Source organism: Oreochromis niloticus, linkage group LG15 (genome assembly GCF_001858045.2).
Source record: "Oreochromis niloticus isolate F11D_XX linkage group LG15, O_niloticus_UMD_NMBU, whole genome shotgun sequence".
NCBI lineage: Eukaryota > Metazoa > Chordata > Actinopteri > Cichliformes > Cichlidae > Oreochromis > Oreochromis niloticus.
Window position 1 is genome coordinate 28,225,611 of NC_031980.2, and position 26,989 is coordinate 28,252,599.

The following is a 26,989-nucleotide window of genomic DNA, read 5'->3' on the forward strand; positions in this document are numbered from 1 at the left end:
ATACTTCACTCGTTCACCCAAGAACCTGTTTATCTGACATTCACACTCCAGTAGATGCATCACAGAGCAGCGTGGGGTTAGTATGTAACAAGGATATGTAGCACCAACGGATTGAATCACCAACCACTGCCATTAAGTAATGACCTGCTTTACCTCCTGAGTAACATCAGTATTAATCTAATAGAAGTAAGTGTTGCTACCCATTAATCTGGCTACAGTTGCAAGCCCATTTCTAAACAATATGAAGCTCATCGTTCTGCAGTGAGAAGGCATATTCACAAGTGGAAAACAGTCAAGTGCCAACCCTCCTATGAGTGTACGTCTCTACAAATTCAGTGTCAAATTTACTGTTCAAAGCTCAGAGAAGTGCAAAAAAACCCAACCAAGATCGGCAAACCCTAATAAACGGAACAATGTGGCAATATGTGATGACAAGTCATCAATTTTTAACACATGCAGAAGTCCTATGCACATCAAAGTATTTATCATTATCCTAGAATCACTTCTAGCCGGCGGCATGAAGTTCTTTGAAAAACTGACACACATAAACTCTGTGGTCCCTGAGACTTAACCCTCTACAGTTCATCTAAAGCTCCAACAGATCCGTGTACAATACAACATCTAGACAGCAGCAGAAATCGATGCACTTCCTGGGTACACTTCTGCCTTTGATACAGTCAGACTAGGAAACCCGACTGTCAGGCTCTGACTGGCTGATCCTACCCACAACTGTATTTTGGACTTCCCTTTTTCCTAACAATATGAAAACAACCACTGTTCAGTGAGAAAGATTATTAAACTTCAGTATTAAAACACTGAAGTTGGCGGTGGTGAGGAAGGGGGAGGCTCAGAGGCTAACTGGATGTCTTCTTTGTTTTGTCATTTGATGTGGGGTCAAGAGAGAGTAAAGTCCCCCCTGGTCCCCTGTGTCATCACAGCTGAGAGCTTTTTATGTGATTAAAAATGATCAGAGGGCTAATGTTTTAGTTGTGTGTGTGTGTGCGCGCACATGAGCCAGCTTCAAGCTGTGTTGTGTATATATATGGAGGACACATCACATCATACACATGATCCTAAACCTAAGTGTTGTGACTATTAAACACAGAACCATGATTCCTATGTGGTTTTACTGACGATCAACTACATTTGCTCAATACTTGGAAGTGGAATATAAAGTCTACAGTGTGTGTGTGTGTGTGTGTGTGTGTGTGTGTGTGTGTGTGTGGTGCAGGATGAGGGTGACACACTGGAGTCACTGACTCCAGTGTGTCACTGATCTCTGAATGGCTGACTGACGTATGATTGAATATAAACAAGTTGTATTAAATAAATGGTGGAGTAGAAGAAAGTATTCCTCTGAATTTGTTCAAATGCATGTTCATGTTAAAGACAGACTGCAGTGAGTCGTATCCATGTGTGACTGAATATGTAAAAACGATGGAATTTTCTAATTTAACAATGACAAAGAAAATGTTTCAAAGTTTGAACTTTGTGTTATATCATGTAAATCAGACAGATAGAGAGAGAATGGTGTGGCTGAACATCAGGTAATTAGACGTTCCCAGGGTGAGAAGATGTAACGTCCAGTCCTCCTGTTGGGATGTGTGTCCTCAGGCTTCTGGGGGTGTCGCTGCAGCTTCCCACCCTCATTATCAAGGACATTTGTGATAAAGATACAGGCATACTCTCTCTCTCTCTCTACCTCACACACACACACACACGTATAAAGTTTTGTGTTGTGGTTGCTGTGTGTTTGTTGTCTTTACAGGGAGTGCAGAATTATTAGGCAAGTTGTATTTTTGAGGACTAATTTTATTATTGAACAACAACCATGTTCTCAATGAACCCAAAAAACTCATTAAGATCAAAGCTGAATGTTTTTGGAAGTAGTTTTTAGTTTTAGCTATTTTAGGGGGATATCTGTGTGTGCAGGTGACTATTACTGTGCATAATTATTAGGCAACTTAACAAAAAACAAATATATACCCATTTCAATTATTTATTTTTACCAGTGAAACCAATATAACATCTCCACATTCACAAATATACATTTCTGACATTCAAAAACAAAACAAAAACAAATCAGCGACCAATATAGCCACCTTTCTTTGCAAGGACACTCAAAAGCCTGCCATCCATGGATTCTGTCAGTGTTTTGATCTGTTCACCATCAACATTGCGTGCAGCAGCAACCACAGCCTCCCAGACACTGTTCAGAGAGGTGTACTGTTTTCCCTCCTTGTAAATCTCACATTTGATGATGGACCACAGGTTCTCAATGGGGTTCAGATCAGGTGAACAAGGAGGCCATGTCATTAGTTTTTCTTCTTTTATACCCTTTCTTGCCAGCCACGCTGTGGAGTACTTGGACGCGTGTGATGGAGCATTGTCCTGCATGAAAATCATGTTTTTCTTGAAGGATGCAGACTTCTTCCTGTACCACTGCTTGAAGAAGGTGTCTTCCAGAAACTGGCAGTAGGACTGGGAGTTGAGCTTGACTCCATCCTCAACCCGAAAAGGCCCCACAAGCTCATCTTTGATGATACCAGCCCAAACCAGTACTCCACCTCCACCTTGCTGGCGTCTGAGTCGGACTGGAGCTCTCTGCCCTTTACCAATCCAGCCACGGGCCCATCCATCTGGCCCATCAAGACTCACTCTCATTTCATCAGTCCATAAAACCTTAGAAAAATCAGTCTTGAGATATTTCTTGGCCCAGTCTTGACGTTTCAGCTTGTGTGTCTTGTTCAGTGGTGGTCGTCTTTCAGCCTTTCTTACCTTGGCCATGTCTCTGAGTATTGCACACCTTGTGCTTTTGGGCACTCCAGTGATGTTGCAGCTCTGAAATATGGCCAAACTGGTGGCAAGTGGCATCTTGGCAGCTGCACGCTTGACTTTTCTCAGTTCATGGGCAGTTATTTTGCGCCTTGGTTTTTCCACACGCTTCTTGCGACCCTGTTGACTATTTTGAATGAAACGCTTGATTGTTCAATGATCACGCTTCAGAAGCTTTGCAATTTTAAGACTGCTGCATCCCTCTGCAAGATATCTCACTATTTTTGACTTTTCTGAGCCTGTCAAGTCCTTCTTTTGACCCATTTTGCCAAAGGAAAGGAAGTTGCCTAATAATTATGCACACCTGATATAGGGTGTTGATGTCATTAGACCACACCCCTTCTCATTACAGAGATGCACATCACCTAATATGCTTAATTGGTAGTAGGCTTTCGAGCCTATACAGCTTGGAGTAAGACAACATGCATGAAGAGGATGATGTGGACAAAATACTCATTTGCCTAATAATTCTGCACTCCCTGTAGTTGTTTTGTCTCCTACAGGTGCAGCAAGTGGCGATACATTGTGCATTTCTAGTTGTTTCTATCCCCCATATCTACGCACCCCACTGTGAGATCAACAGTTCAGACGACAGGATCTAAGATGTTCGCAGTGTAAAATACAGTTGAGATTTTGTAGTTTTTGGCTTTTCATCTGCTTATTTTTGTAGTGTTGGATGGTTCATTCAGAAGGATATTGATTTAGATCATACTTCCAGCTGGTTTTCACGCAGGGATGAGTGCATCTTCTGACCCAGTTGTGATCCGATTACTTTGTTTGGGATTTTTACTCTTTGCTCCTGCTGAATTGCCTTAATAAACTTTTCTGTAATTAAATTGTGGACATTCACTTTTTATTCTTTCTAATGCAAACAGCTCGTATATGTTACTCTAGCCATTTAAAGTAAGCCTTGGGGCCCAAGCTGCAGGCCTCTAAAACCATCCCAGATAGCAAGTGCTGCAGGTGTAACAGGTGTGACTGATACAATTTCACCTGCAAGGCTTCTCAGGTTTTTTTGTATCGGGGTAGGCAAGGCCCTGAACACCAAAGCAGTCAGGCTGGGCGAGTCCACTCACCCACATTGGCTCCGTTGGCACAGGGTGAAACTCACGGATCAGAGATTAGGACTGTAACAGGCTTCCTGTACACAGAAGAAAGCTAATGCTAGGAAACAAACACGTTTGTAAGTACTTTGTGAAGCCATGGTGAAAGATTAATATTTTCATTAAAAAAAACCAAAGAGACACTAAGTGACTTTTCTATTTTGTAGGGCCGTGTTAGTGAAGATCCTCACACTGTCTGCTGTGAAAATGGAGATTCATAAAGACCGCACATCGAAACAATCAACAGACAGTTTAATCACACACACACAACAAGCTTTCACATTAGCTTCTTTCCTGCCATAATCTGCCTTATTCACAAGTGCAGTATATGTTTCAACAAAACCCCTTAGAGAGCACGTACTAAATCTGTTTCATGATGTTTTTATTACATTATAATGATGTAAGCCTATTATGGAATCATTGTGATGTTGTAGGCCATTGTACTGAAAAAAATAAGAGGTGTGTTGTACACCTCTCTCCTCATATATACCATATACTGCTCAGTACGGTCTCATTTGTTTTTTCAAGGTCAACTTTGACTGTAACTGAAGATCAAGGTCAAATGCTTAGCCAGCTTAGGTACTCATGTCCCCCTAGGCCTCATATGTTGTTGTGAAGTTTGAAAACAATCTCTAAAGATTGTGAGTGACATAAAGTTTTACTGATTTGGACATTTGATGTCACCTTTTTCTTCTTGCTTTCAATCAGCTCGAGCTGTTGGTGTCTATCATCAGATGCTAGATTGCTAACAATCAGACAGACAAATGGAACCAATCACGTACTCAGTGCTTTCAGGGGCAAAATAATATTCTTTTCATACTTTAAGTGCAATACAAGAATTACTGTTTTATACTTGAAATATTGTCCCCTTAGTTTATCTCAGTGTGCAGTTTGCTTTATATTTGTATATATTCTCTTTAACACATGTGTTTTTAATAACTCAATTATATTCAGTTCCTTCCTACGGTCTCTCTTTATTGACCTGACATCAGAGAGCTCCTGCCATGTATTAAAACACAAGCTGCATCCAGTAGCAACCCGATTAGCTGACTGCTGGAGAAACTATACAGATGGGCCTTTGGGATCCCAGTGTCTTTCCAAGCAGCTGTCTTTCCAAATTAGCGGATCCTCAACACTGATTTTTGAAAAGCTTATTAAACAGTTTAGGAAAACATTAACAAACATTGTTCATTCACACACTCCACCTGGATACTTTTTGACAGGAGGTTTGGGGTTGTCCCATATATATGTGAAAGTGCTGTCCACTCAGCTCCAAAGGGAGATGTCAGTTATTTGTACACAGCGATCATACAAGTATCATTTTGCATTCTTTCTCTGCGAAGTACAGAATGTGAAAGGAAGTCACTGAGAAATGCAGTCACCCATAAACTGATCGTAGCAGTCTGAGATGCTTTTCCTCAGCGCATCGATGTCTTTCCTCAGCTGGCCAACTTCCAGTAGCTTTAACCTTAACTTGTCTTCCACTGCCACCACTTTGCAGTCACTCTCCTCTCCTGAAAAGGTCAGTGCTGAACAGAGAAAACAAAGGAGAAAATGTTATGAAAAGGTCAAGGACAATATTTAGTGAGCCAGATTATGACTGCATGAAGAAATGTGAAGCAGTGCCTTGAAAAGAAATTAGGGCAGAAGGCATCATACACATGTCTCTCATGCAGTGCAACTGTGCTCTATCGCATTGAGACTGTCGCTCCACTCGGGGTATGACTCCACGATTGGGGCATCAGGGCACATGGAAACTTCTTTAAGACACATGGGCTTGACTGGTCTCGCCCCACAGCTGTGCAAAGTGTTGAGAGTCTGCATCAGTATTACGACTGAGTTGGGTTACAGTATTTAGTCCACCTGCCTGTTTAGTGGGAAGCATATGTTGACTTTCTGGCTGTGACCCCTTGCCTGCGTATTGCTCATGGTTTACATGCTGGGTGGGACCTTGCTGTGTCAAGGCCCTTTCAAATAGGACTCCGCCCACGCTGTGCTGACCGCTAGCTAGAGTGAATGGCCCAAAATTTGTGATGCACTGGCTCCCTGGTGAGTGAGTTTAGAACAATGTGTTGCTCACGAAAGTCACGGGTTAAACACTCAGTGCTTCGTAAAACAAAAAAAGAAAACTCAGCTGCAAGTTGGGTGTGATGCTTGCTCGTGGTTCATGAGGTCACATGCTTGATGCAACCTTCCTATGGCGCCTAATGGGAGAGGATGGCGAGTGAATTCTCTCCAGGCTGTGCAGACAGCCTTGCATGTTGCTCACAGAGCCATGAGTTACACGCTTGGTGCTTTCTTCATGTGTCGCTTCAGTATCGCTTCAGTATCGCTAAGCGCTGTTTTTGTTGTTGTTAGCTCTTCCTCGCCGGCATTACCAAAGCTTTCTTTGAATTTGAGCTGACATTATTGAACTCTGACAGTTATCGAATAAACTCTTGTGATTTTTAGGACATTAGTGGGTATAATGTTAGCTTATGATCAGCTGCTGTTGTTGTTGTTGGCTCCAGACAGCTGACAACTGAAATCTTGGAATGGGATTTAAATTTAAATCAACAGTTCCAAAAATGATTTTGAGAGCCCTATTCCTGGAATTTTACATGCACACATACGCACACAAAGAAAATTGCTAATTGATTATTACTAGCTGACTAAAATAAATAAATGCTACAAATCTTATTTTGTATCAAAAAGTCATAAATGTCTCTATTTGTGTTCACCCTTTAGCTACAGTAGATTACAAGCAATACATAAAGAATAAGTATAAATAAGTATAAAATGTATGCCTACATACATGTCATTCCTAGAAGCAAAGACAGATTGGGCTCTTTCCCCTGCGCTCTCTGAGCCAGGATGCTGCAGAGACCCTGGAGGTCCAGTAGACAAAGGGACATCTCTTTCAGCAGCTGGTCCACTTCTGGAATTTCCACATGGGCTGAAGGAGACACCAGCAACCCTTCATCCATCACCTGCTGCTTGTCAGTGGAAAAAAAAAAGAAAAAGAGAAAACATTTTTTTAATATCTTGGAACACTATGTTCCCATGTATCAGAAAACCCAGCTCTCAGGGATCACTGCAACTTTTTCGATAATCAGTCTAGCCTGAGTGCTATTTTTTTTTCCTATTTAACATACACTGACAGCTAGGGATGGGAATTGATCCCAATTTAGCAATTCTGATTTCACTAGCGATTTTCATTGGGTTCTCACTGGCTCACTTTGAAAGTAACCACAATCTTTAAGCAGCATATCAAAGAAATTACATTCATTCAAACTAACTGCATGCTGTGGGATCACAGATTTGTGCATGTTGGAGGCATTTCCCCTGTTTATTGGTCATTTCTTAGAAAAGTAATGTGTTACACACATTACACGAAACACTTTTCTTGGAAGTCATGCATTACTTTTAAGAAGTACTGCACTTAATTATTTTATTACTCCCATAAGAAAGTAATTTGTTATACTACTCTTCACATTACTTTTGCATTTCAAACATATTATGCAGACACACACAATTTTAGAATTTAGGTATAAACACAAAGCCAAAAGCACAAATGTAATCCAAATGAAATCCAGCACAAAGAGACTACAAAGCGAAAGCCACAGACATGTAGAATATACACATCTGTTCATGCTTAAATGTACATCAATTAAACGTGAACAGACAAAGATGGAGCCTGCAGCACTGCTCATCAGTGCCTTTTTTACCTGTTGAAATTCAGGGTCTTGCTGCTGGTTCAACATGATGGACTACTGTAATTCGTTATTATCAGGACGACTTGGAGCCCCTCACACACAGGGCTCCAAGTCAAAGTACATTACGTTTATTTACAGTAAATAATGACAGTTTCGAAATTATCAGAACAGTTCACTCCACTATGGCTCTCCCCAGTTTCCAACAGTTTCCAGACTCTCTCTCAAACCCACACAAAGGCTGTTCACCATAGGGGGTTCTCCAAGCAAACCTGAGCACAGTGAAAATACAGGTTGGCATCTCTCTCACAGGCAAGCCGAAATATTAACTCAAGGGTGGGAGATGAGTTGCACTAACTTTTGCAAGACAATGATCCAGTGAGGACTAAATAACGGCCACTCCCTTAAGAAGATGGCACAATGAGTACATCAGGAACAAGTGTGTGATTAAACCAGGTGTGTGGAGACAAAAGTCCCGGCGAGTCCTGCTTCTGCACAAAAACCAGAATACACACACATACACACAACAGAACGGTGAGTCTACCAGCGAAGACATGGCAACTATCACAGTCTGACCCCTCAGCCATCTTCATCTGCTCTGTGTAGCTTTGTTGTCCAGATGAAATACCATTTTGAGTGGAATGCATAATAGTTTTGGAAACAACTATTCCATGGAATTGGATATAATGTCTCGAGCCGATCCAGTCAACAAGTCCTACGTATTGCCGGCTATGTGGACCAAGCTCTTGCAACAGTTGTATAAGGATCGAATGGTCTGTAGCAACTAGCCAGACACCCCATACTTCCGAAAGACCTCCCACAGAATACTCCAAGGGACACGGTCGAATGTCTTCTCTAAGTCCACAAATGGCATGTAGACTGGTCAGGCAAACTCCCATTAACCCTCAAGTATCCTTGAAGATACTAAAGAACTAGTCTAGTGTTCTGCAACCGGGACGAAAACCGCATTGTTCCTCCTGTATTCGACTAAAGGATAGACTCTCTTTTCCAACACCCTAGCATAGACTTTGCTCGTGAGGCTGAAGAGTGTGATCTCCCTATAGTTGGAACAGACCCTCTGGTCCCCCTTCTTGATGATGGGAACCACCACCTGGTCTGCCAAACCAGAGGTACCGCCCCTAACAGCCCTACAACATACTGAGGGGCCCTGCTACCAAGGAATGGTAAATGGTAAATGGACTAGTTCTTATATAGCCTTTTTCTACTCTTAGCACTCAAAGTGTTTTACACAACTTGCCTCATTCGCCCATTCACACCGATTCGTACAAGCAATTTTTTCTATGCTCCAAGAGCTTTCTATCTAACATTCACATGTACTCATACTCCGATGGTTGCACTGGAGAGCAACTTGGGGTTAAGTATCTTGCCCAAGGATATTTGACATGCACATGAGAGTAGAAGGGGATTTAACCACAAACCTTCCGATTAGAAAGTGACCTGCTCAACCACCTGAGCTACAGCAACAAGGAGTTGTTTAACTTCAGTGACCTCACACCGGTGATGGATGAGTCATCCCCCTCGTCCCCAGACTCTGCTTCCTCTACAGAAGATGTCCTAGTGGGATTAAGGAGGTCTTTGAAGAAGAAAGTCTTCTTCCATGGCCTCTCCAAACTCCTCCCACAACTGAGTTTTTGCTTCAACTAATGCCCGAGCCGCATTCCACTTGACCTGTCTGTACCTATCGGCTGTCTCTGAAGTCCCACAGGCTAACCAAGCCCAATAGGACTTCTTCAGCCTGGTGGTTTCCTTCACCTCCGGTCTCCACCATCTGGTTCGGGGGTAACCACCACAACAGGCACCAACCACCTTGCGGCCGCAGCTCAGTGTAGCAGCTTCAGCAACGGAGGTGCTGAACAGGGTCCATTCGAACACAATGTCCGCAGTCTCCTGTTGACAATCCCATAGATGGGGGCCTCTGCCAGGCGTTCCCAGCACACCCTCACTATACGTTTAGGTGCCCCAGGTCTGTGGAACATCCTCTCCCGCCACCTGATACAACTTACTACCAGGTGTTGATTAGTTGACAGCTCAGCACCTTGCTTCACCCGAGTGTCCAGAACATACTTCTGCAGATCTGATGATACGATTACAAAACTGATCTTATGAACTGCAGCCTAGGGTGTCCTGGTGCCATGTGCACTTATGGATACCCTTATGTTTGAACAAGGTTTTTGTTATGGACAAACTGTGGTTTGCACAGAAGTCCAATAACAAAACACTGCTCGATTTCAGATCTGGCAGGCCGCTTCTTCCAGCCACGGCCGTCCAGGTCTCACTGTCACTGCCCACATGAGTGTTGAAGTCTCCCAGTAATGAGAGAGTCCCCAGGTGCAGCACCCTCAAGCACCCCACCTAGGGACTAAAAGACAGCCGGGTACTCTGAACTGTCATTCAGCACATAGGCGGAGACGAATATCCCCTCTGTGAATGTTTAACAGAATTTGAAGAATTTAATTAAAAAGCTCGACAGACAGTGTTAAATATATGACAGTTTTCTTTAGTAGGTTTCCATGGTTCAAATAAGCCTCAACACATGTAGCGCTTCTTGTCCACTTTAAGTAGTAATTGTATTACAATGCATTTTAGGCCATGTTATGGAGTAATGCACAAGTAATAAAACAAATAGTGTTTTTACAGGGAGTAATTAAGTAACACACTGCCACACTTTTTAAAACAGTAATGAGAAATGTATAATAATGGATTATTACTTTGAGGAACAACACCACCACTGTTCATATCTCACTGATAGTTGGAAAGAACTTAATCTCGAAAATAAAGCTGTTGATAGAGAATCAAGTTCAATAAGTAAATGATCTGAAGACTAAAATTAAAGTAATTTCAGTAAATGACATGCTTCATTTTCCTCTCATGTAATGATCTGAGTTGTGGCTAAAGGTTTGGGGCAGCAGGAGATTCAGCATCTATCAATGACTAACCAAGAATCAATTAGACAGGCAAAAGAATTAAGCTAATGCTTCCACCACAGATACCTGAAGGAAGGCTGTACTGGGTGTATTCAGGCTTTTTCCCTTTTCTGGAAGGTAAGAATATTGCTGACGAGAAAGGCCTCTTTTCTTCTGCAGTGTTGTGCTGGTAGACTAGCAAAACAAAGAATGTGACAGATGAGCTTATGTTTTCTACAGAAAAATAATATACAGTTATTGATCGTCTTCTTGTTTCAATGTGTTTAGTCTTTGTCACAGTGGATGAGCTGCATCTCACTAGATCCAAGAGCCTATGAGGTCTTCCTGTTTACTCCTGTCTGATGCCTTCATTCACAACTGTCCAGTATATCCACTATCCATCCACTGTACATGTCCAAATTATTTCAACTTTGCCTCTCTAACCATTTATCACATCCCTCAATTATTAAGTGAATTTCAGGTTGAGAGGTACCATAGCTGATTTTGGCAATGAATCAAAAAGCATCGTTTCCAAAAAAAAGACTTGGATCCCAAATTTTATGATTGATGCCTGAGCAGGAAAACAACTTTCTGTTATGTAATCTCACTTATACAGAAGCTTGGAACTGTTCTCAAATAATAACAGCAGGAAGTTAGCCTGGTATTATTGTTATTTCTTTCTTTAATGAAAAAAAACCCCATTTTATTTTCTCAATACAGTTTCAGTGAGATGCAAACTCGTCTGAGTTGAGTAGATACATCTCTGTCTGTTTGGCAGGATGACGACAACACTCCATCAGCCTTTCACGGCTGAAGATTAAAAAAACAAACACAAATTGTCTTCATTACAAGTTTTTTCAGGTGACATTTTTCAAACAATGAAGTAGCTCTTTTGCTGAGTGATTTTAATTCATTGTTTATGGTACAGCTTCATATGTTGCTTTCAGATCATCTGTGGTCCTCCTGATTATCAGATGTAAAGAAATACAGCATATACAATAACTGTACAGTGAGGGTGTAGATTTATAACAACCTACCATGAGTTGTGAGGTCAGTCTCTCAATCTGTTCTCGTTGATGCTTAAACAGCTGGAGGTGATCAGACACAACATGTGAATGGCTTCTTCATGGGTTTTGTGTATGTGCATACATGTGTTTAGAATGCTACCTTGCTGCTGTGATCTTGCTGCTCCATAAGCTGATGGTTTTCCACCTCAAGCCGCTTCAAGTCTTGCATAGGTAGCCTCACCCCATCATCCAAACACTGCTGCACCTTTTGCTGTAGACTTTACCAGAATAAGACGTGAAGAAAACAGAGACATGAATGAAATGAAAAGAATATCATAAAAAGATAATTTAGTATCACTTGTGTCATCTTTGCAGTGACTGAAGATGTGTGTTTACAGTTAATGCATGTGAACTGTGTAGTTAACGACAGGAAATACTTCAGATCTGCCAGTGCACATGTACCATATGTGATCATAATCACATAAAAATGACAAATACAGGTGGCTCCAAGTGGTACTGCCCTGACCTTCTAGCAGATTCACCTATGATATAAATTTGAAAGCCCCAGGCAATTTTCTGAAAATTTGCCATCTCACCTTTACTTTCAGTTCAAGCTCACTGGGATTTAAACTCTTCTGAAATTTTTACTAGATGCATTACTAGAGGCTGAATGTGAAAGACCTAGGTGAGTTCCTTCTTGAGATATGGCATTCACAAGATTTTCAGAAAACTTGACTTCTGACCTTGACAGGGTGACAGCAATACCCTAACAGCGCTTTACAACTAAGGGGTAAAAATGTGTACCCAATTTCGATTTGACTCTGTCTTCTACAACATTGTCTTTTGAGCAAATGAAGATTGATTCCACGCTTGCTTACATACTTCTAGAATGCTCCTTAGACTATTCACTGTGACTGCTTGCTCATAGGGGGTCATATGATTGTTGGGTTTTTCTCTGTATTTATTATTGTGCTATCTACTGTACAATATAAAGCGCCTTGAGGCAACTTTTGTTGTGATTTGACACTATATAAATAAAATTGAATTGAATTGAATTGCTTGCATATATGCTGCAACCTTATCACAAATATTAGTGTAAAACATGTGCAGAGAACAAATATCAACTTCTGTGTCAAAGTACAGATGAGGACAGACCGTTAACCCCCCCATGAAAACATATTTTTTAAACTATTAAAAAGAACAGGGAATCCAACTTTGGATTCTTTTCTTTTGATCCAAAGTTTAATTTTCGATGCCCCAAAATTAAAAAAAAATCTTTTCTTCAAGTCTAATCCAAAGTGTAAGCTCAAACCCTTCTCTTATTTTATCAAAACTGATCTAATAATGCTCTCTAAAGAAAACTTGTACGTTTAGAAATGCTATTTTGGACATGCCTTGCTCTGTTGAAGAAGCACTTAAAAGAGGCAAAGAAAATTGATTTTAATAATTGTTCGACTCATTTCAACTGTTGATGACCTTGGCTAAGATATGAGTCTTTCCTAAATGAAAGACTTGAATTAGTTTTGCACTATGGTGATGAATCAGGAGATATCTATCATCCTTTAGACATTTACAAGTGCAGCTAATAATAAGACGACATCCAGAGAGCTGTCTAAAAATATCAGCAGCGAGAAAATGACCTTGAAGAACCAAAAATATATCAGGCACTGTATATTTTCTGATTTTAGTACAGTCCTTAACTCTTATTCACTCAAACACATATCTGTGAGAAACGACATACCTTATTTGCACACAAACGTATCATATACACATAAATTTACCTATGTACAGATGCAATCAATTCTTTTTCTCTCTTTGCCTGCATCTTCATCTCGATGTCTTTGTCCTTCATCAAAGTACAACCTTCCTCTAGGCTCTTTTTGAGGTGAGACACTATTTTCTCCAGTTTCTTGCATTTCTGCTGTGCCTCCTCCTGCTGAACATAGAAATACGCACAGTGAGATAGTAGAGCAGTATGAACAAAACCTAATCCTCTCTCTGACTGACTAAATGGGGTCTCACAATTTTAAATCCTGGACCTTAATCTGTTTATACTCTATATAAATAACATACATATGTCTAAATTGTTAAAATATAATTTATTTCTTGATGACATCACCTTATATTGTTTTGGGAAAAGTCTGGAATGGCTTCTAAATATAGTGGAATTGGAATTCCAAGAAATTGTTTATAATTTAAATGATAGCAAACAAAGTATCTAATATCAACAGGCAAATAAAAAATAAAGTCAATGATGAACAAGCTTGAAATGGAAAGACTGTATGAAAATACATTTTTGGTAACTGACCTTCACTTATATTCAAACTCATCCAAGAGTTTTAGTAGATACACGTAGGTTTAATTTGAAAATCCTAGGTGACATTTTTCTCGAGTTATCGTGTTCGAAAGGTCCACTGCTGGTCGACCATCTTTAGGAGTGGTGGGGGTTACATAAGCAATGTGTACACAATTTTACACATTGCTTGTTCCTTTAAAAGTGATGCAGTCCATTAATTGATTACTGTCCAGAGAAGGTAATGTTGAATAAAAACAGAGCTAAAATGTAGGCTTAGCCTACCTCAACAAATTTTACCTTGATTTAGGAACATATTTAGACTGTACCCAGTCTAGGGGTCGAGAGCAGAAGAAAAGAGGAGTATATGGTGAAAAGGCACGCAAACAGGATAAAATAAACTCAGGGATTATATTGTAAAACTGTCCTGCAGGAACCCATTTGCACTACGCTCAGAGAACAGAGGAGTCCCTGTCCCATATGAAACGCCACTTGCTTGGAGTTTCCAAGTCTCTAGGATGAAAAATGTCTCTGACTGATCAACCTGACTCACCTCAGTCTGTATGTATGCTCATATATATGTGTTTACCCTCTTGGCCTGGACCTGTACTTCATCTAATGTTGGCAGGTCAGAAAGGTATTTTTCCAGTGTCTCTATGCGTTGGTGGTTTTCCTGGTTTTGGTTGCTCTCTCGCTGAAACTTCTTCTTTAGACTACTGATGTAGCGATCCCTCGTTTTTATCTGTGGATGAACAAAATGCATATTCAACAATATGTTTACGTTACTATACTTTCAAGAGTAAAGTACACTTTAAAAAGTAAAAAATGTTATATATATTAATGATTACTGTACCCTTTCCTCCAGTTTTCTGATATCCTCTGAATATTTCTGAGTAATTTGCTTGAAGACTTTGCTGAAATGGATTATTTCAAGTTCAGCCACAGCTAATTTCTTAACAAGTTCTTCATCACAGGACAACTGATCAGGTGGCTGCTTGCGTGAAGTTCTCATTGTTGAGTCCTTAAAGATGACCAAAACATGTGCTATAACTTTAATTATAAAAATGTTTTATGTGGTTATTAAATTTGGATATGAATGTTCATTTATTACCTGGATGGATCGGGTGTGAGAGTCATCAAACAACCTTCTCTGGCTCTTCAAGACCTGATGTATTTTCTGTTCGTTATCTCTGATCCGCGCATGTAGTAGCAAGATCTGTAGCTTTTGTCTGAAAGACAGAATTCATTCCTACTTACAAAGATTCCCATCTGTAATGTTTTTTCCATATGCAATAAATAAATGAATAAAATAAAGTTTATTTGAGAACTGACAGGGTGAACAATTTGTATCTGCAAAAGATACCCAAATATGGCAGATGAAGAGTGAAAGTAGTGACAAAGAGAAGCACCGATGTTTGGAACACTTCAGTGTGCCATAGTATTGTTGGGTGTTTTTAGGGTTTTTTGGAAGCCTTTTTATACTTCAAAGTAACAACACTTTTCCAATAAAAAATAAAAAACAACATCAAAGTTGTACATTTAAAAGGTTAAAATTTTGCTTTTGTAACCTTCAGGATGCACTGGTGTGGTTTGTAGTCAAATCTCAAACAGCAGGCACAGGAATCACAATATCCACATCTAAGGCCATGATTCTCTGCCAAAAAGCAGTAGTTGTAGCTGGTGTTTTTATTTGTTGGGGTTTTTTTCTTCTCTTATCAAATACACAACTCTTTATTTGCTACCACCATCTTCACTTTTTACTTAAAACTCTGTAAACTGACACAGGTTTTATATTTCCAATGCTAATGGAGTGAAAGCAGGAAAACAAAACAAAACAAATCAAATCAACAAGTGTAAGCCTGGGTGAATAACAATATACACAGTTGCAACTGATCGCAGCTTGTTCCACAATAACTTTCACATATTTAGTTTGAGATCAGTATAAGTATTGGTCCTTCTCTAGTCTTGGTGGGACTGTTCTTATATTTTTCAAAGAGTACACAGAGTACAGGCTGTGGGTCTTTTCTTGGCAGTTTTAAGGGCTCAGGTATGGACAGCTTGCTGCACTTAACCTAGCTGCAACTCCGATTTTTGGCTAACTTACCTTTTCAGTGCCTTGAATTTGGCCTCTAGTCTCCTTCTACATGGAGGCTAGTGCTCCTTGAGGCTGTTCACCTTACAGCCAAGCATCACTGCTGCCGTGGTGTAGATCAGATGATTAGATTCAGTGATGGTTGCACTAGGGATTGTCAGTAATGCTGCATTTACTTCTTCTAGTACACCTTCAGAGGGTACTTCACATAGTTATGGTAATCGGCTTTGCCATGATCTTCTCTCTCAGGTCAGCTGCTCTTGGACTCATTGCACCTTCAGTCATACTCAGGGCTTGGTACCCATTGCCTTGGCTCCCCTTTGCCATGGCATTTGCATTGTACCACATCGATCTCCAGTTGTGATCACAATCGCGAAACTGACAACGAAACACTGAGTTGTTTCGTTGTCAGTTTGGATGTTGGGTATCAACGATTCCATAGGTTCCACATCCCCTTCGTGTAAACTCCTCCGCCGGGGTTATTTGCATATCATAATTCCAACAGCTCCCTGTTTTCATCCCTTGTCGACTTATGCCTTCTTGTTCTAGTAGCCCACTTCTCATCAATGTGTCCTGGTTCCTCAACACCTCATGCCAACCTTGGTTATCTAGACAACATTTGAGCCGGTATGGCTCAAGCTTTTTCTTGCTCATATCCCTATCCAAGGTAGGCATGAGGGGATCTAGTCTGGGGATCCTTACTGGAGACAGATGCCCTGGTCGGGAGTCAGACCCCCAACCTGAAAGTGGGTAGTGTTACCACTACACTAACTCTATATATACATGCATCTGCATGCAAACGTACACACACACACACACACACACACACATATACATCCATATAGGGCAACTAAAATATCTGTCTGTTTGGCTTGCAGTACCTATTTATCTGTTGCTCTCTTTGTCTCAGTAGATCCTCTTTTACCTTGACCAGATTGTTGACAGGCAGGGAGGTCCCTCTCAGCATCTGGTAACACACAAACATAGAGAAGACAAAACCTAATTTATGCACACAGCAAAATCATGACATAATGTAAAAGCCTTAGTTGAAGTCAGTTACTTTTTCACTGGGCAGTCCTGTGAAAACTTTCTCTACCACATGACTATAAGTACACCTCATGATTCAGCAGCATGTGGTTCTCTTAGGGTCTTGACAGAGCATTTCAGTCATGTTAAGATCCAGACTTGGACTGGGTCATTGCAACATCTTTATTATTTTTTGTGCATTCTTGTGTAGATTTGCTTTTCACTGTTGGACAGATGGCCTTATATTTACAGTGGTATGAAAAAAATACATTTTTCCTGATTTCCTAACTTCTGTATGTTTGTCACACTTAAATGTTTCAGATCATCAAACAAATTTAAATATTAGACAAAGATAAAACAAATAAGCACAAAGTGCAGTTTCTAAATGAAGAAGTTTATTATTAATGGGGAAAAAAATCTAAACCTACATGGCCCTGTGTGAAAAAGTGAAATCACCCCTAAACTAACCCTAACTTGTTGGGCCACCCTTAGCAGCAACAAGTGCAATCAAGCCTTTATCGATAACTGGCAATGAGTCTTTTACAGCGCTGTGGAGGAATTTTTGCCCACTCATCTTTGCAGGAATTCATTCACAATGGAGGGTTTTTGAACATGAATCGCCTATTTAAGCTCATGCCACAGCATCTCAGTCAGACTTTGACTTCATTTTGGGGGGTTTTAAGCCATTCAGAAGTGGGCTTGCTAATATGTTTTCTATCATTGTCCTGCTACGGAACCCAAATACGCTTCAGCTTGAGGTCACAAACAGATGGCCGGACATTCTGCTTCAGGATGTTTTGGTAGACTGGAGAATTCATGGTTCCATTTAACACAGCAAGTGTTCCAGGTCCTGAGGCAGCAAAACAGCCCCAGACCATCACACTACCACCACCATATTTTACTGTTAGATCCAAGATAGCGCCGATGTTTGTGGCTCGCCATCTACCTGTCTTACCAGTCCTGTTTTTCGTCTTATTGATAATGTTAACTTTGCTCCAGTTTGCTCTGTGTGTGTTTGTTCTAGTTTTTACCTTTTTACTATGTACAGCACTTTGGTCAACCTGTGTTGTTTTTAAATGTGCTTATAAATAAATTGAATGATTGATTGATACTGTTGGTATGATGTTACTTTTCTGAAATACTATGTTACTTTTACGCCAGATGTAATGGGACACAAAGCTTCCAAAAAAATAGACAATCAGAAAGGGGACAAACACTTTTTCACACCACTGTAACTCTAGAATACTATAATACAATGATTGCAAGATGTCCAGTGCCTGCAAAAATAAATACTGGTATGAGGTGTTTATGATGACTTTGGTTTTTGAGTTTGGTTTTTGTCAAACATGGCGAATTTTATATCCAATCATCTGAATTTAATTTGGTATTATTTTATGCCAGTTCACAACGGTCATTTCAAGACATTTTATATTGTAAGGCAAAACAAAAACTTTAAAACACTGGAGACTGTGTGATTGCCCCAGCAGTCTCACAATGTATTACCAAGGTTACAGTTACAGGGAGTTACAGGGAGGACAAATATCCATCAGGTCATCGTTGACCAATCTAGGGTTTAGGTTAGCAGCAGGGTTTGGGTTGACTTAGCAAGCAAACCCATTTTATATAACCGAAAACCTAATAACAAAATGTATGAGATTCATCTGAAATGTAACACATTGTAATTTGTGAACTATTGCTAATTGCATCTAAAACAACACCCAACCTTATCTCTAAATAGAGAGCTCCATGTTATGATGTTAACAGGGAGAAGTTCATTGCCCCCTACCTAAGACCTCTGTCAAACCAGACTCAGGGAGGGGTAGCCTACTCCATGACAGCTGGTTGGTGAGATTAAAGAGAAGACATATTTGAAAGCCATAGAAAGACAGTGAGCAAACCACAAGTAACTACCTCTCTGAATAATAGGGTTGCTGTGTCCTAAATCATCCTTTCTCAATCTTTGAGCATATTTACCTACACAGGATCAAGTCGTGGTCTTTTTATTTCCATACTTTTTCACTTTCCTCGTTTCTATGTTTATTTTCACTTTTATATGATAGCTGTAAAACCCCACTCACCTGTTTAAGCTCTGGATCACATTGATGTCGCTGTTGCCATAGTGACTGCTCATCTCCACTCCAGGTCTCTGTTCCAGTATCACTGTTCTGACAAAGTTCACCTCCACACTTTCCTTTGAGCCTGTGCTCCATGTGCTCAGTCAGCCACATCTGGGTGCGCGCTTCAAGTTGAACTGGGGAGGTTCTATTAGCCTGATGACCCAGTGGAGAGTCCATTTGGTTGTATGAGCTGAGATGATAAATACTGTAGTCCATGTATTGTTTCACTGGTGAAGACAGAGGTGAGAAAAGGGACATATCTGCCTCCAAACCAGTGGATAGCCTGCAATTGTTGTACTGGTAACCTGTGCTGGCACCTGGCGAGTGCTGGAGTAAGCTACTGCAGGCTGTGGGAGAAGGTAACGGTAAATAAAAGTCGACATCTGAAACTTGAGGTACCCTTCTATGCCTATGCTGTAGAACTCTATCTAGGGATCCTTGTGCATTTGGGTTGTACCGATATCCTGCTGTGCTAGTATTGCACGTATCAGTTCCTAATGATAAGTTGGAAAGCGAGGAGCACCTCCGGATAGACTGATGGTCCTTTGTGTCTAGACAACTTTGTGGGTCCAGACGAGATGTGGCTGGCACATGCTGCTGAGAAGACCAGTACGAGTAATTTGTGCTGTGGCTTGAAGCTGGCATTTTAAAAGTGGTTTTATGTGAGGATGATACAAATGGCCTTACATGGACAGTAGGAATGCCATTATCATCCTGGCCCAAGTGCTGCTGCAAGAGTGGCTGGGAATACAGATAGGTGGTACTGGAACTGGAGTCATCTAGGGAAAGACATAAAAGGTTAAAGAAAAAATATGTGAAGAATCAAATTACAACTAAATAGAAATCATTGTTAAAACAACACCAACCTATATTTATTGAGAACTGTAAAAAAAAAATTCCCTTGAAGAAAGGGTTTTAGCATTTAAAAAAAAAAAGAAAAAAAGTACTGTATGCATTTACAAAAAGACCGCAGTGACAAGATTGTGTATAATGCATGGATGGCTGTAGCTGAGGAGGTAGAGCAGATCATCTACTGATCAGAAGGCTAGTGATTCAATCTACGGCTCCCCCAGTCTGCATGCCAAGTATCCTTGGGCAAGATACTAACCCCAAGTTGCTCTTTGATGCATCCATCGGAGTATAAATGTGTGTGAATGTTAGTTAGGAAGCACTGAAAAGCATAGAAGACAGTGAATGGGGTATGTTGTATAGAGTGCTTTGAGTGCTCCGGGAGAGTAGTAGCTATATAAAAATCATTACCATTTACCATATAGGCTCCTTGGGAAATCTATCTTGTAACTTACGACGCAAACCAAAAGTCCTTTTAACCCTACGCCGTAATCTTCCAGGGTTTGCAGAGACTTAAGAGCGTGTGCTAAAAGAGTGAGACATTTTCCACCTTTGTCAACGTCTTTGAGATGCCAAATGAAGACGTGATAAAAACATACAGATTACATAGCCAACTTAATTCTAACTTTGCTCACTGAACTCAGAGATGACCTGGAAACTCCAGTGCTGAGATGTCCAAAAATATCCAAACACACCACAGCTGTGCACAGAGCACACAGCGCAGCACAGCTCCACTGTCCTTTCTCAGATTCATCCATAATCAAGTTATTTGCTATGGACTTGTCATGGGCCAAGATCACCAAATTCCGCTTTCTTTTTTGTAACATGGTGAGACGACAGGGGGTTAGGACCTATCACACAGCTGCTGGAAGCTGGGGTGGAAAGTGAATAAATAATCGCTGTGATTACATCAGAATATGAATCTGTTGAGTGCAAAGTTGAAAGCTGGGCGGGGCTTTGTGTCGGGATCCTCCAGCCGGCTCTGTGCAGCAGACAGGCTCACAGAGAGAAACACTTCTCTACCAGACTGTAACTATGAGAAAAGCAGTGGACTAGTCTGCCACTGACTGTACAAATATAGATGTATTTTTACTTGTTAATTATCTCACGAGTCGCTGTGATTTAGACGACAAAGATTTGCTGCTTCAGGTTGCTCTGCCCTGCCTACTGAGTAACCCGACACCGGCTTATTTGCATACTAACAGTGATTGGGTGTTTAGCTGGGGGGCGGGATCTCTGCCGAGTGCTGCGTGAGCTTGCGCACAAACAGAGCGAACCAGAGGCGGAACAGTCTCATTTGTGCCTTTTCCAGTGGATTTTTCAGCTACTGTAGTAAATCCTGTCCATGTTCAGTTTGTGGGTAATCTTAATTTTCTTTCACAACTTCTAAAAGTTTGACTCTTGGCCCAGAGTAGAGCCCCGATGTGATGTATATTATATTTATCTGATACCTTAAGAACTCTTTGTTTTCACAATATGACTAAATTATTTACAGTAATAACGTTTGTTATTCAGGCTACTTCAAAAATTTACCATGAGAAGGGTTTAATATAACGGTGATTTAACGATAAACTATAAAGCGTGTTTACATGTATTTTACAACATACAATCAAATATTTAAAGAATATTACTACATGGACTATGGTTTGGCATCAGATGTCTGTGCTAAATAATAAAAGCCATGGATGACTTCCAGCTCGGTAACAACGGAACCAACCGTGCCGTATCCTCGATATGTTAAAGGATTTAACAAGGACACAGCACTGCAGATGAAACGGAACCAGCCCCTTACTTGGCTATCATGTATTTTCAAAGCTCCTTACCTGTTTTATTAGATTCCATCTTTAAATTAGAAATGATTGGATCCATCTTCAAAATCACTTCTGCATCGCATATTTTAAGGTCTTTTTATATCACAGCAGCGAAAATCACGTTAAGCTCACTAAGATGACAAAGGAGAATAAAAGCAAGACGTTCGAGACGCTAGAGTCTCCAGCAGCAAAGCTGTGATATATGCATACTTCCAATAAACGAGGCCGTTTTGGGTTAACCATGAGTGGAAGTGCACCCAGTAATCTCTTCCTCCGACACCCGCTTGCGCTTCATGGTAATTCTGAGCTGGGCTGAAATATGAAACCGTTCCTGGCACGGTAACGAAATTATTCAACAAAAATGTGCAAATAACGTGAGAAGTCTCGTGCTTTCAGTCAGCCTACAAATTGCTAGGGTGACAAACCGCGGTCAAATTTCTTGCGCTTCTACAGACACCTTTACGGCAGCGCCTGTTCTCTTTCATTCCCGATCGCATAGACTCGCGCGCACTCACACTTACACGCGCGCGCACACGTTGCATTAGGACAGCCTGGTAGCATCATATTCAAAAATTTATTCATTATCAGCACAAAAAACGAAAACAAAACAAACAAAAAAACCCACAAAACAACCAGAATCACATGCATTTAAAGTCATTACATACATTTACAGTTACACTTCTGGGGAAAGGAGGAGAGAAAGACAAGAAAAAGAAAAAAACAACCTATGAACCCCCCCAAGTATTTACCATCTGTTCACCCACAGATTTAAAAAAGAAGCTACAAAAGTGAACTCCCATCCTTTGTGCTCACTTCCTACTTATCTGGAGGCACCCTAAAGACAACCGGCCCCTCTCAACAGTTGGAAGAAATCATCTGGCAAATAAATAAGCAAAGGAGACCAAACACTGAGGAATAAATCCTCATTTCCTCCTAAGACAGGATAGATAGATAGATAGATAGATAGATAGATAGATCTATCTATCTTTATTGTCAATGTTACCAGAACAATGCAACACAGTGAAAAACATGAGGTGTAATCTTATGCAAAACATTAGAAGCTATATATAGGCGGTGCAAAATTTTGTATTGGGTTTCTCTCAAGTGGTTGCAAGTAAAACTAGATCTAGTTATGTTAATGACTCCTTTCCAATCCTCCTCAGTATATTGATTATTAAGATCTCGCTCCCATTTTTGAATAGCACTCAATGTACTGCTACTATGAGCATACAACAATGAATAAAATGCAGAAATAAAATGAGTTCTGTCTTTTCCCCTAATAAAAAAAAATGTCTCCAAATTATCATATACCTGTTTCTACAGATTGTGAAATTTTGGGATGAACAAATTTACGAACCTGGAGAAAGCCCCCCCCCCAAAAAATGTTCTGTAGGAACATTAAAATGTGACTGCAATTGCTGAAAGTTCATCAGTGTGTTGTTTTGATACAAGCCCCAAATTATCCTTAGCTCATTGTTATGCCACATGTCAAACAGACTGCGAGACATTCCTGGAACAAAGTCTCCGTTTCTTAATAAAGGAGTCAAAAATTAAGTGCAGTCTTCTCTACCCAACCTTTTACATATCTCCCTTCAAACCCTAACTGTATTATAAATAATTGGGTTATTTTTAATCTCTGTTTGTAATTTCTTTTTGTCACAGACAACCAAGCTCCAAAGTGAAGAAGGTGAAACAGACCAAGAGTCTAGGTGGGAATAAGAATTGAAATAAGCATGTTATCACTCCCATAGAAAACAGGCATGACATGCCCAGTGTTGAGAAATCAGTTTTACCCCGGTTCTTTTTATTCCTCGGGCATCCAGAGATGGCACCGGAACTCAGTAGTCATTTCACAAAACCTTTATTCATCTTTATTCATCTTCATTTAAGCATGCATCTTCTAGAAGGGGAGATGTGCCAGGCCGGTGTCCCTCTGCAGATCTTCCACCTCTTTGTTAGTTACAGTCAGCTTTATAGAAGTGACCCCATCATAAAACCCCCATGGTGTGCTACAAACTCTGTGTCTGTGTGTGTATGCACGAGCACATGAGTGCCTGTGTGTATGTGTGTGTGTGTGTGTGTGTACGTGTGTACGTGACTTCCTGGGGGGTCATAAAAGTAATCTCCTCACCCAAGCTACACCAAATTCCTCTACACAACATACAAAACAGAGTTAACATATTACAAACAGTGAGACTCCCACTCTGCATTCACTGGGCCATTGGCCTCTTATTGTTTTACATTTACAGATAAGCATGTGGAGAGTCTCCTGCAAACCTACTTCTAAGTTATAAAAATTATGCGTTTTTATTAAAGGTACAAGCATCAGCATCAGCAACCCCCAACTGTAGCTTCCTGACTCCTTTTATGACACCAGACCCCCAGTGGCCATAAATTCCTTTCTCTCTAAACAATTACACACACTCTCAGGCCTACAGCTAAGCCAAACTGAAACACACAGACAAATCCTTTCCTATTCATCTGATCTAAACAAATTTAACACATTACATTCTAATAATTATTTTCTTGTACTCACACCAGTTATAGAAAATAAATTTGGCGACCCTCAGTGTTCAGGAGTAACAGAACACATGTACCGGCATTATGTATTTAAAATACAAAATATGCGTAACTGTATTCCGTTACAGTTTCTGTTTAAAAAGGTAATAATTAGAATACTTTGTTGAAATAAATGGATTACATGTCTTTTCCTGTTTCATATGTTAGGCTATCCTCTCTCTATCCCCTCCTAATTTTGCTAATTCCACACATTGCCGGAAACCCAACCAAAACAAGAAATAAGTGGCTCTAATGTAAGCGTCCTGTTAATGTTGGTGTTCCATTCAATGCAAACTCTGTTTGTCAGGAACCAAGCTGCTCTCAGCGTCAAAAGCCTTTTTTTTTTTTTTAAACTAATGTTAGCCAGATAGTGGAAGCTACATGAGTTATGTGCAAGTTCAGTATCTTCAATGTACTATTGCTGTGTGATTTATTACTATTACTGAAGGCTACTAGCCACCGAGCTACAATTGTTAGCTGGCGTTAGCTGAGGTTAATTCATAGACCACAGACTGTTAGACTTGATGGATAGCATTAACAACCTGCTAGCTGCAAATAATCCTGTGCAGTTGTGAAGGCAGTCTATGAACTAACCTTAGCTAACGGCAGCTAACAATATGAAGAAACTGTTCATGTCAATAAAATATCAAAGACTGAGAATACTCCTGCCATGGCACTCAGGAACAAAATGACTGTAAGTGGGGCAGCCAGCAGCAATCCCACCAGCACAAGGGCTATTATTAAGACACAAGGGACGCCTTCCATAGACGACAGTCTATGGAAGGCGTCCATTACTTAGCGTCTCTGTGTGTTGATCTTGCTGAAGACTGTTCTTCCATTGAGTCAGTTTATCAAACTGTTTCAATGTTTCAATCCAGGGTCAAATTATTAACTCACTGTGACCGATTCTAGGGACTCTTATGTTGTGGCTAACCCTTGTATAAGTAAGGCTACGTTCACACTGCAGGCCTTAATGCTCAATTCCAATTTTTTGATCAAATCCGATTTTTTTTGTCTGGTTGCTCACACTACAAATAAAATGTGACAGCAAACGCGCTCTAGTGTGAACCCTCAAAGCGGCCCGCATGCACAAAAGAAGACGTCACACACAACGCGCTCCGTTTAGACCCGGACAAAACAATATTGTTTGATTGATGGCCCTTAATATAAAGACTTGTTTCGGACTTAACGTTTTCCAATTTTGCTTTAAGTTATAAAGTTATTTTGTCTTTTACATATGGTCTAATAATTATCCTTATTGCTGTTTTACAGAGGAGCGGTGCTTCAAAGGATAGTTGCAGATTTCTGTCAGAATCTGCAGATTATACAGTACAACTAAAATGTTCACGTTTCTCCAGCGTTGTCTTCCCAGCAGTTTCACTAACATCTACACTGGATGGCCAGGAAGCGTTCACGATGTCTTCTCCGGCACTTCTCTGGTGCTGATAATTGGTGTCTGTCTTGTGTCAGTGACATAAAAGACAGATTTAATGCGACATGACCGTTCAAACAGCAGTCGCTTTCTAAAACATCAGATATGTATCGGATTCAGTACCACATACGAAAGTGACCTGGGTCGGATTTGAAAATATTGGATTTGTGCTGTTCAAACTGTCACACCATGATCGGATATGGGTCGCATAGGGTCAAAAAAGTCGGATTTGATGCACGTTCGCCTGCAGTGTGAGCGTAGTCTAAGACTGATCATGAAAATTTAAGTAACGTGCCCATAAACAATGATATGAGTATTTTTCACGAGGCTGAACTGATTAATTCCAAGTCTGAGACTCTGTCAGAGTCATGCTGTGAGACTGAAAGAACTGGGTTTAACTGTTCAGAGGGAGCTTCTGAGGAAAACATGGACCATGTCAAAGACACAGTAAATTCAAAGACTGTTTCAAGTGTTGCTCCCATATCAGCACCTCAAGAAGTTAATGTTCTGGACTCTACTCTGCTCCAGGGCGGCTGAGGCGCCGCTTGATCTCGCACCCACGTCTGATCCCTGGGGTGGAGGCAGTGGTCGCCTACCTGTGCCAGTTTCGGCTCCTAGGGTCAAAGCAGCTGTAAATCAGCCATCTCTTGCACCTGTATCTATACCTTGGGTGAGAGTGGCTGGTGTCCGGTCTGTCCCTGCACCCAAGCCAGCTCTCAGGGTGAGGCCAGTCAGGGCACCAGGACGCCCAGTATCTCGGGTGGGAGCCGTTAGTGCTCAGCAGGCGTCTGAACCTGTTCATGTTTCAGCTGGAGTCTCTGGTGAGCTCTCTCAGTCACCACCTGTCTCTGCTGGTGGCTCGGGGGAGTCCACACAGCCACCTAGGACTTCCATGCCACCTGGCGGCTCAGCCAAGCCACGTCCAGCATGGCCTGCCTCGCCAAATCCACGTCCATGTCCAGCACCGCGTGCCTGTCCACATCCACGTTCAGTACTGCCTGTCAAGACAGCACGTTCACGAAGACCCACCAAGCCACTCGAGAGGTCTCGTCCACATCCCCATGTCACAACGTCGACCGCCCGCCATGCTGCCTGAGGGTCGGCACCCATGTCTGATTGGCCATCACCGCCTGCTCCATCACTGCTGCTGGCCCCCGGTCGTCCCCCTGATCCACCTTATTATGGAACTTTTGAATTATGGACTTTTGTGCCGTCGACCTCCAGGATGACCTCCTGAGTTACGTTTTTG

The 26,989-nt window shown here is 41.0% G+C and overlaps 1 protein-coding gene across 4 annotated transcripts; it reads right to left on the reverse strand.

Annotated features, from left to right (window-relative positions):
• Positions 1-3,518: 3,518 nt before the first annotated feature.
• Positions 3,519-22,241, reverse strand: cep85l (centrosomal protein 85L). 4 transcript variants are annotated; one of them, XM_025898866.1, is made up of 13 exons: positions 21,762-22,241; positions 19,777-19,868; positions 19,051-19,686; positions 16,828-16,913; positions 14,966-15,083; positions 14,708-14,875; positions 14,444-14,596; positions 13,343-13,497; positions 11,722-11,839; positions 11,592-11,642; positions 10,642-10,749; positions 6,733-6,910; positions 3,519-5,467 (listed from the first exon to the last, which is right to left on the reverse strand). In XM_025898866.1, exons 1-13 carry the CDS (start codon positions 21,805-21,807, stop codon positions 5,301-5,303), a joined length of 2,076 nt encoding a protein of 691 aa, XP_025754651.1. In that variant the 5' UTR covers positions 21,808-22,241; the 3' UTR covers positions 3,519-5,300. The 4 variants fall into 4 exon arrangements, with proteins under 4 accessions (XP_025754651.1, XP_025754650.1, XP_013120049.2 ...); XM_025898865.1 differs by lacking the exon at positions 21,762-22,241 and adding an exon at positions 20,590-20,818; XM_013264595.3 differs by lacking the exon at positions 21,762-22,241 and adding an exon at positions 20,579-20,697.
• Positions 22,242-26,989: the final 4,748 nt, after the last annotated feature.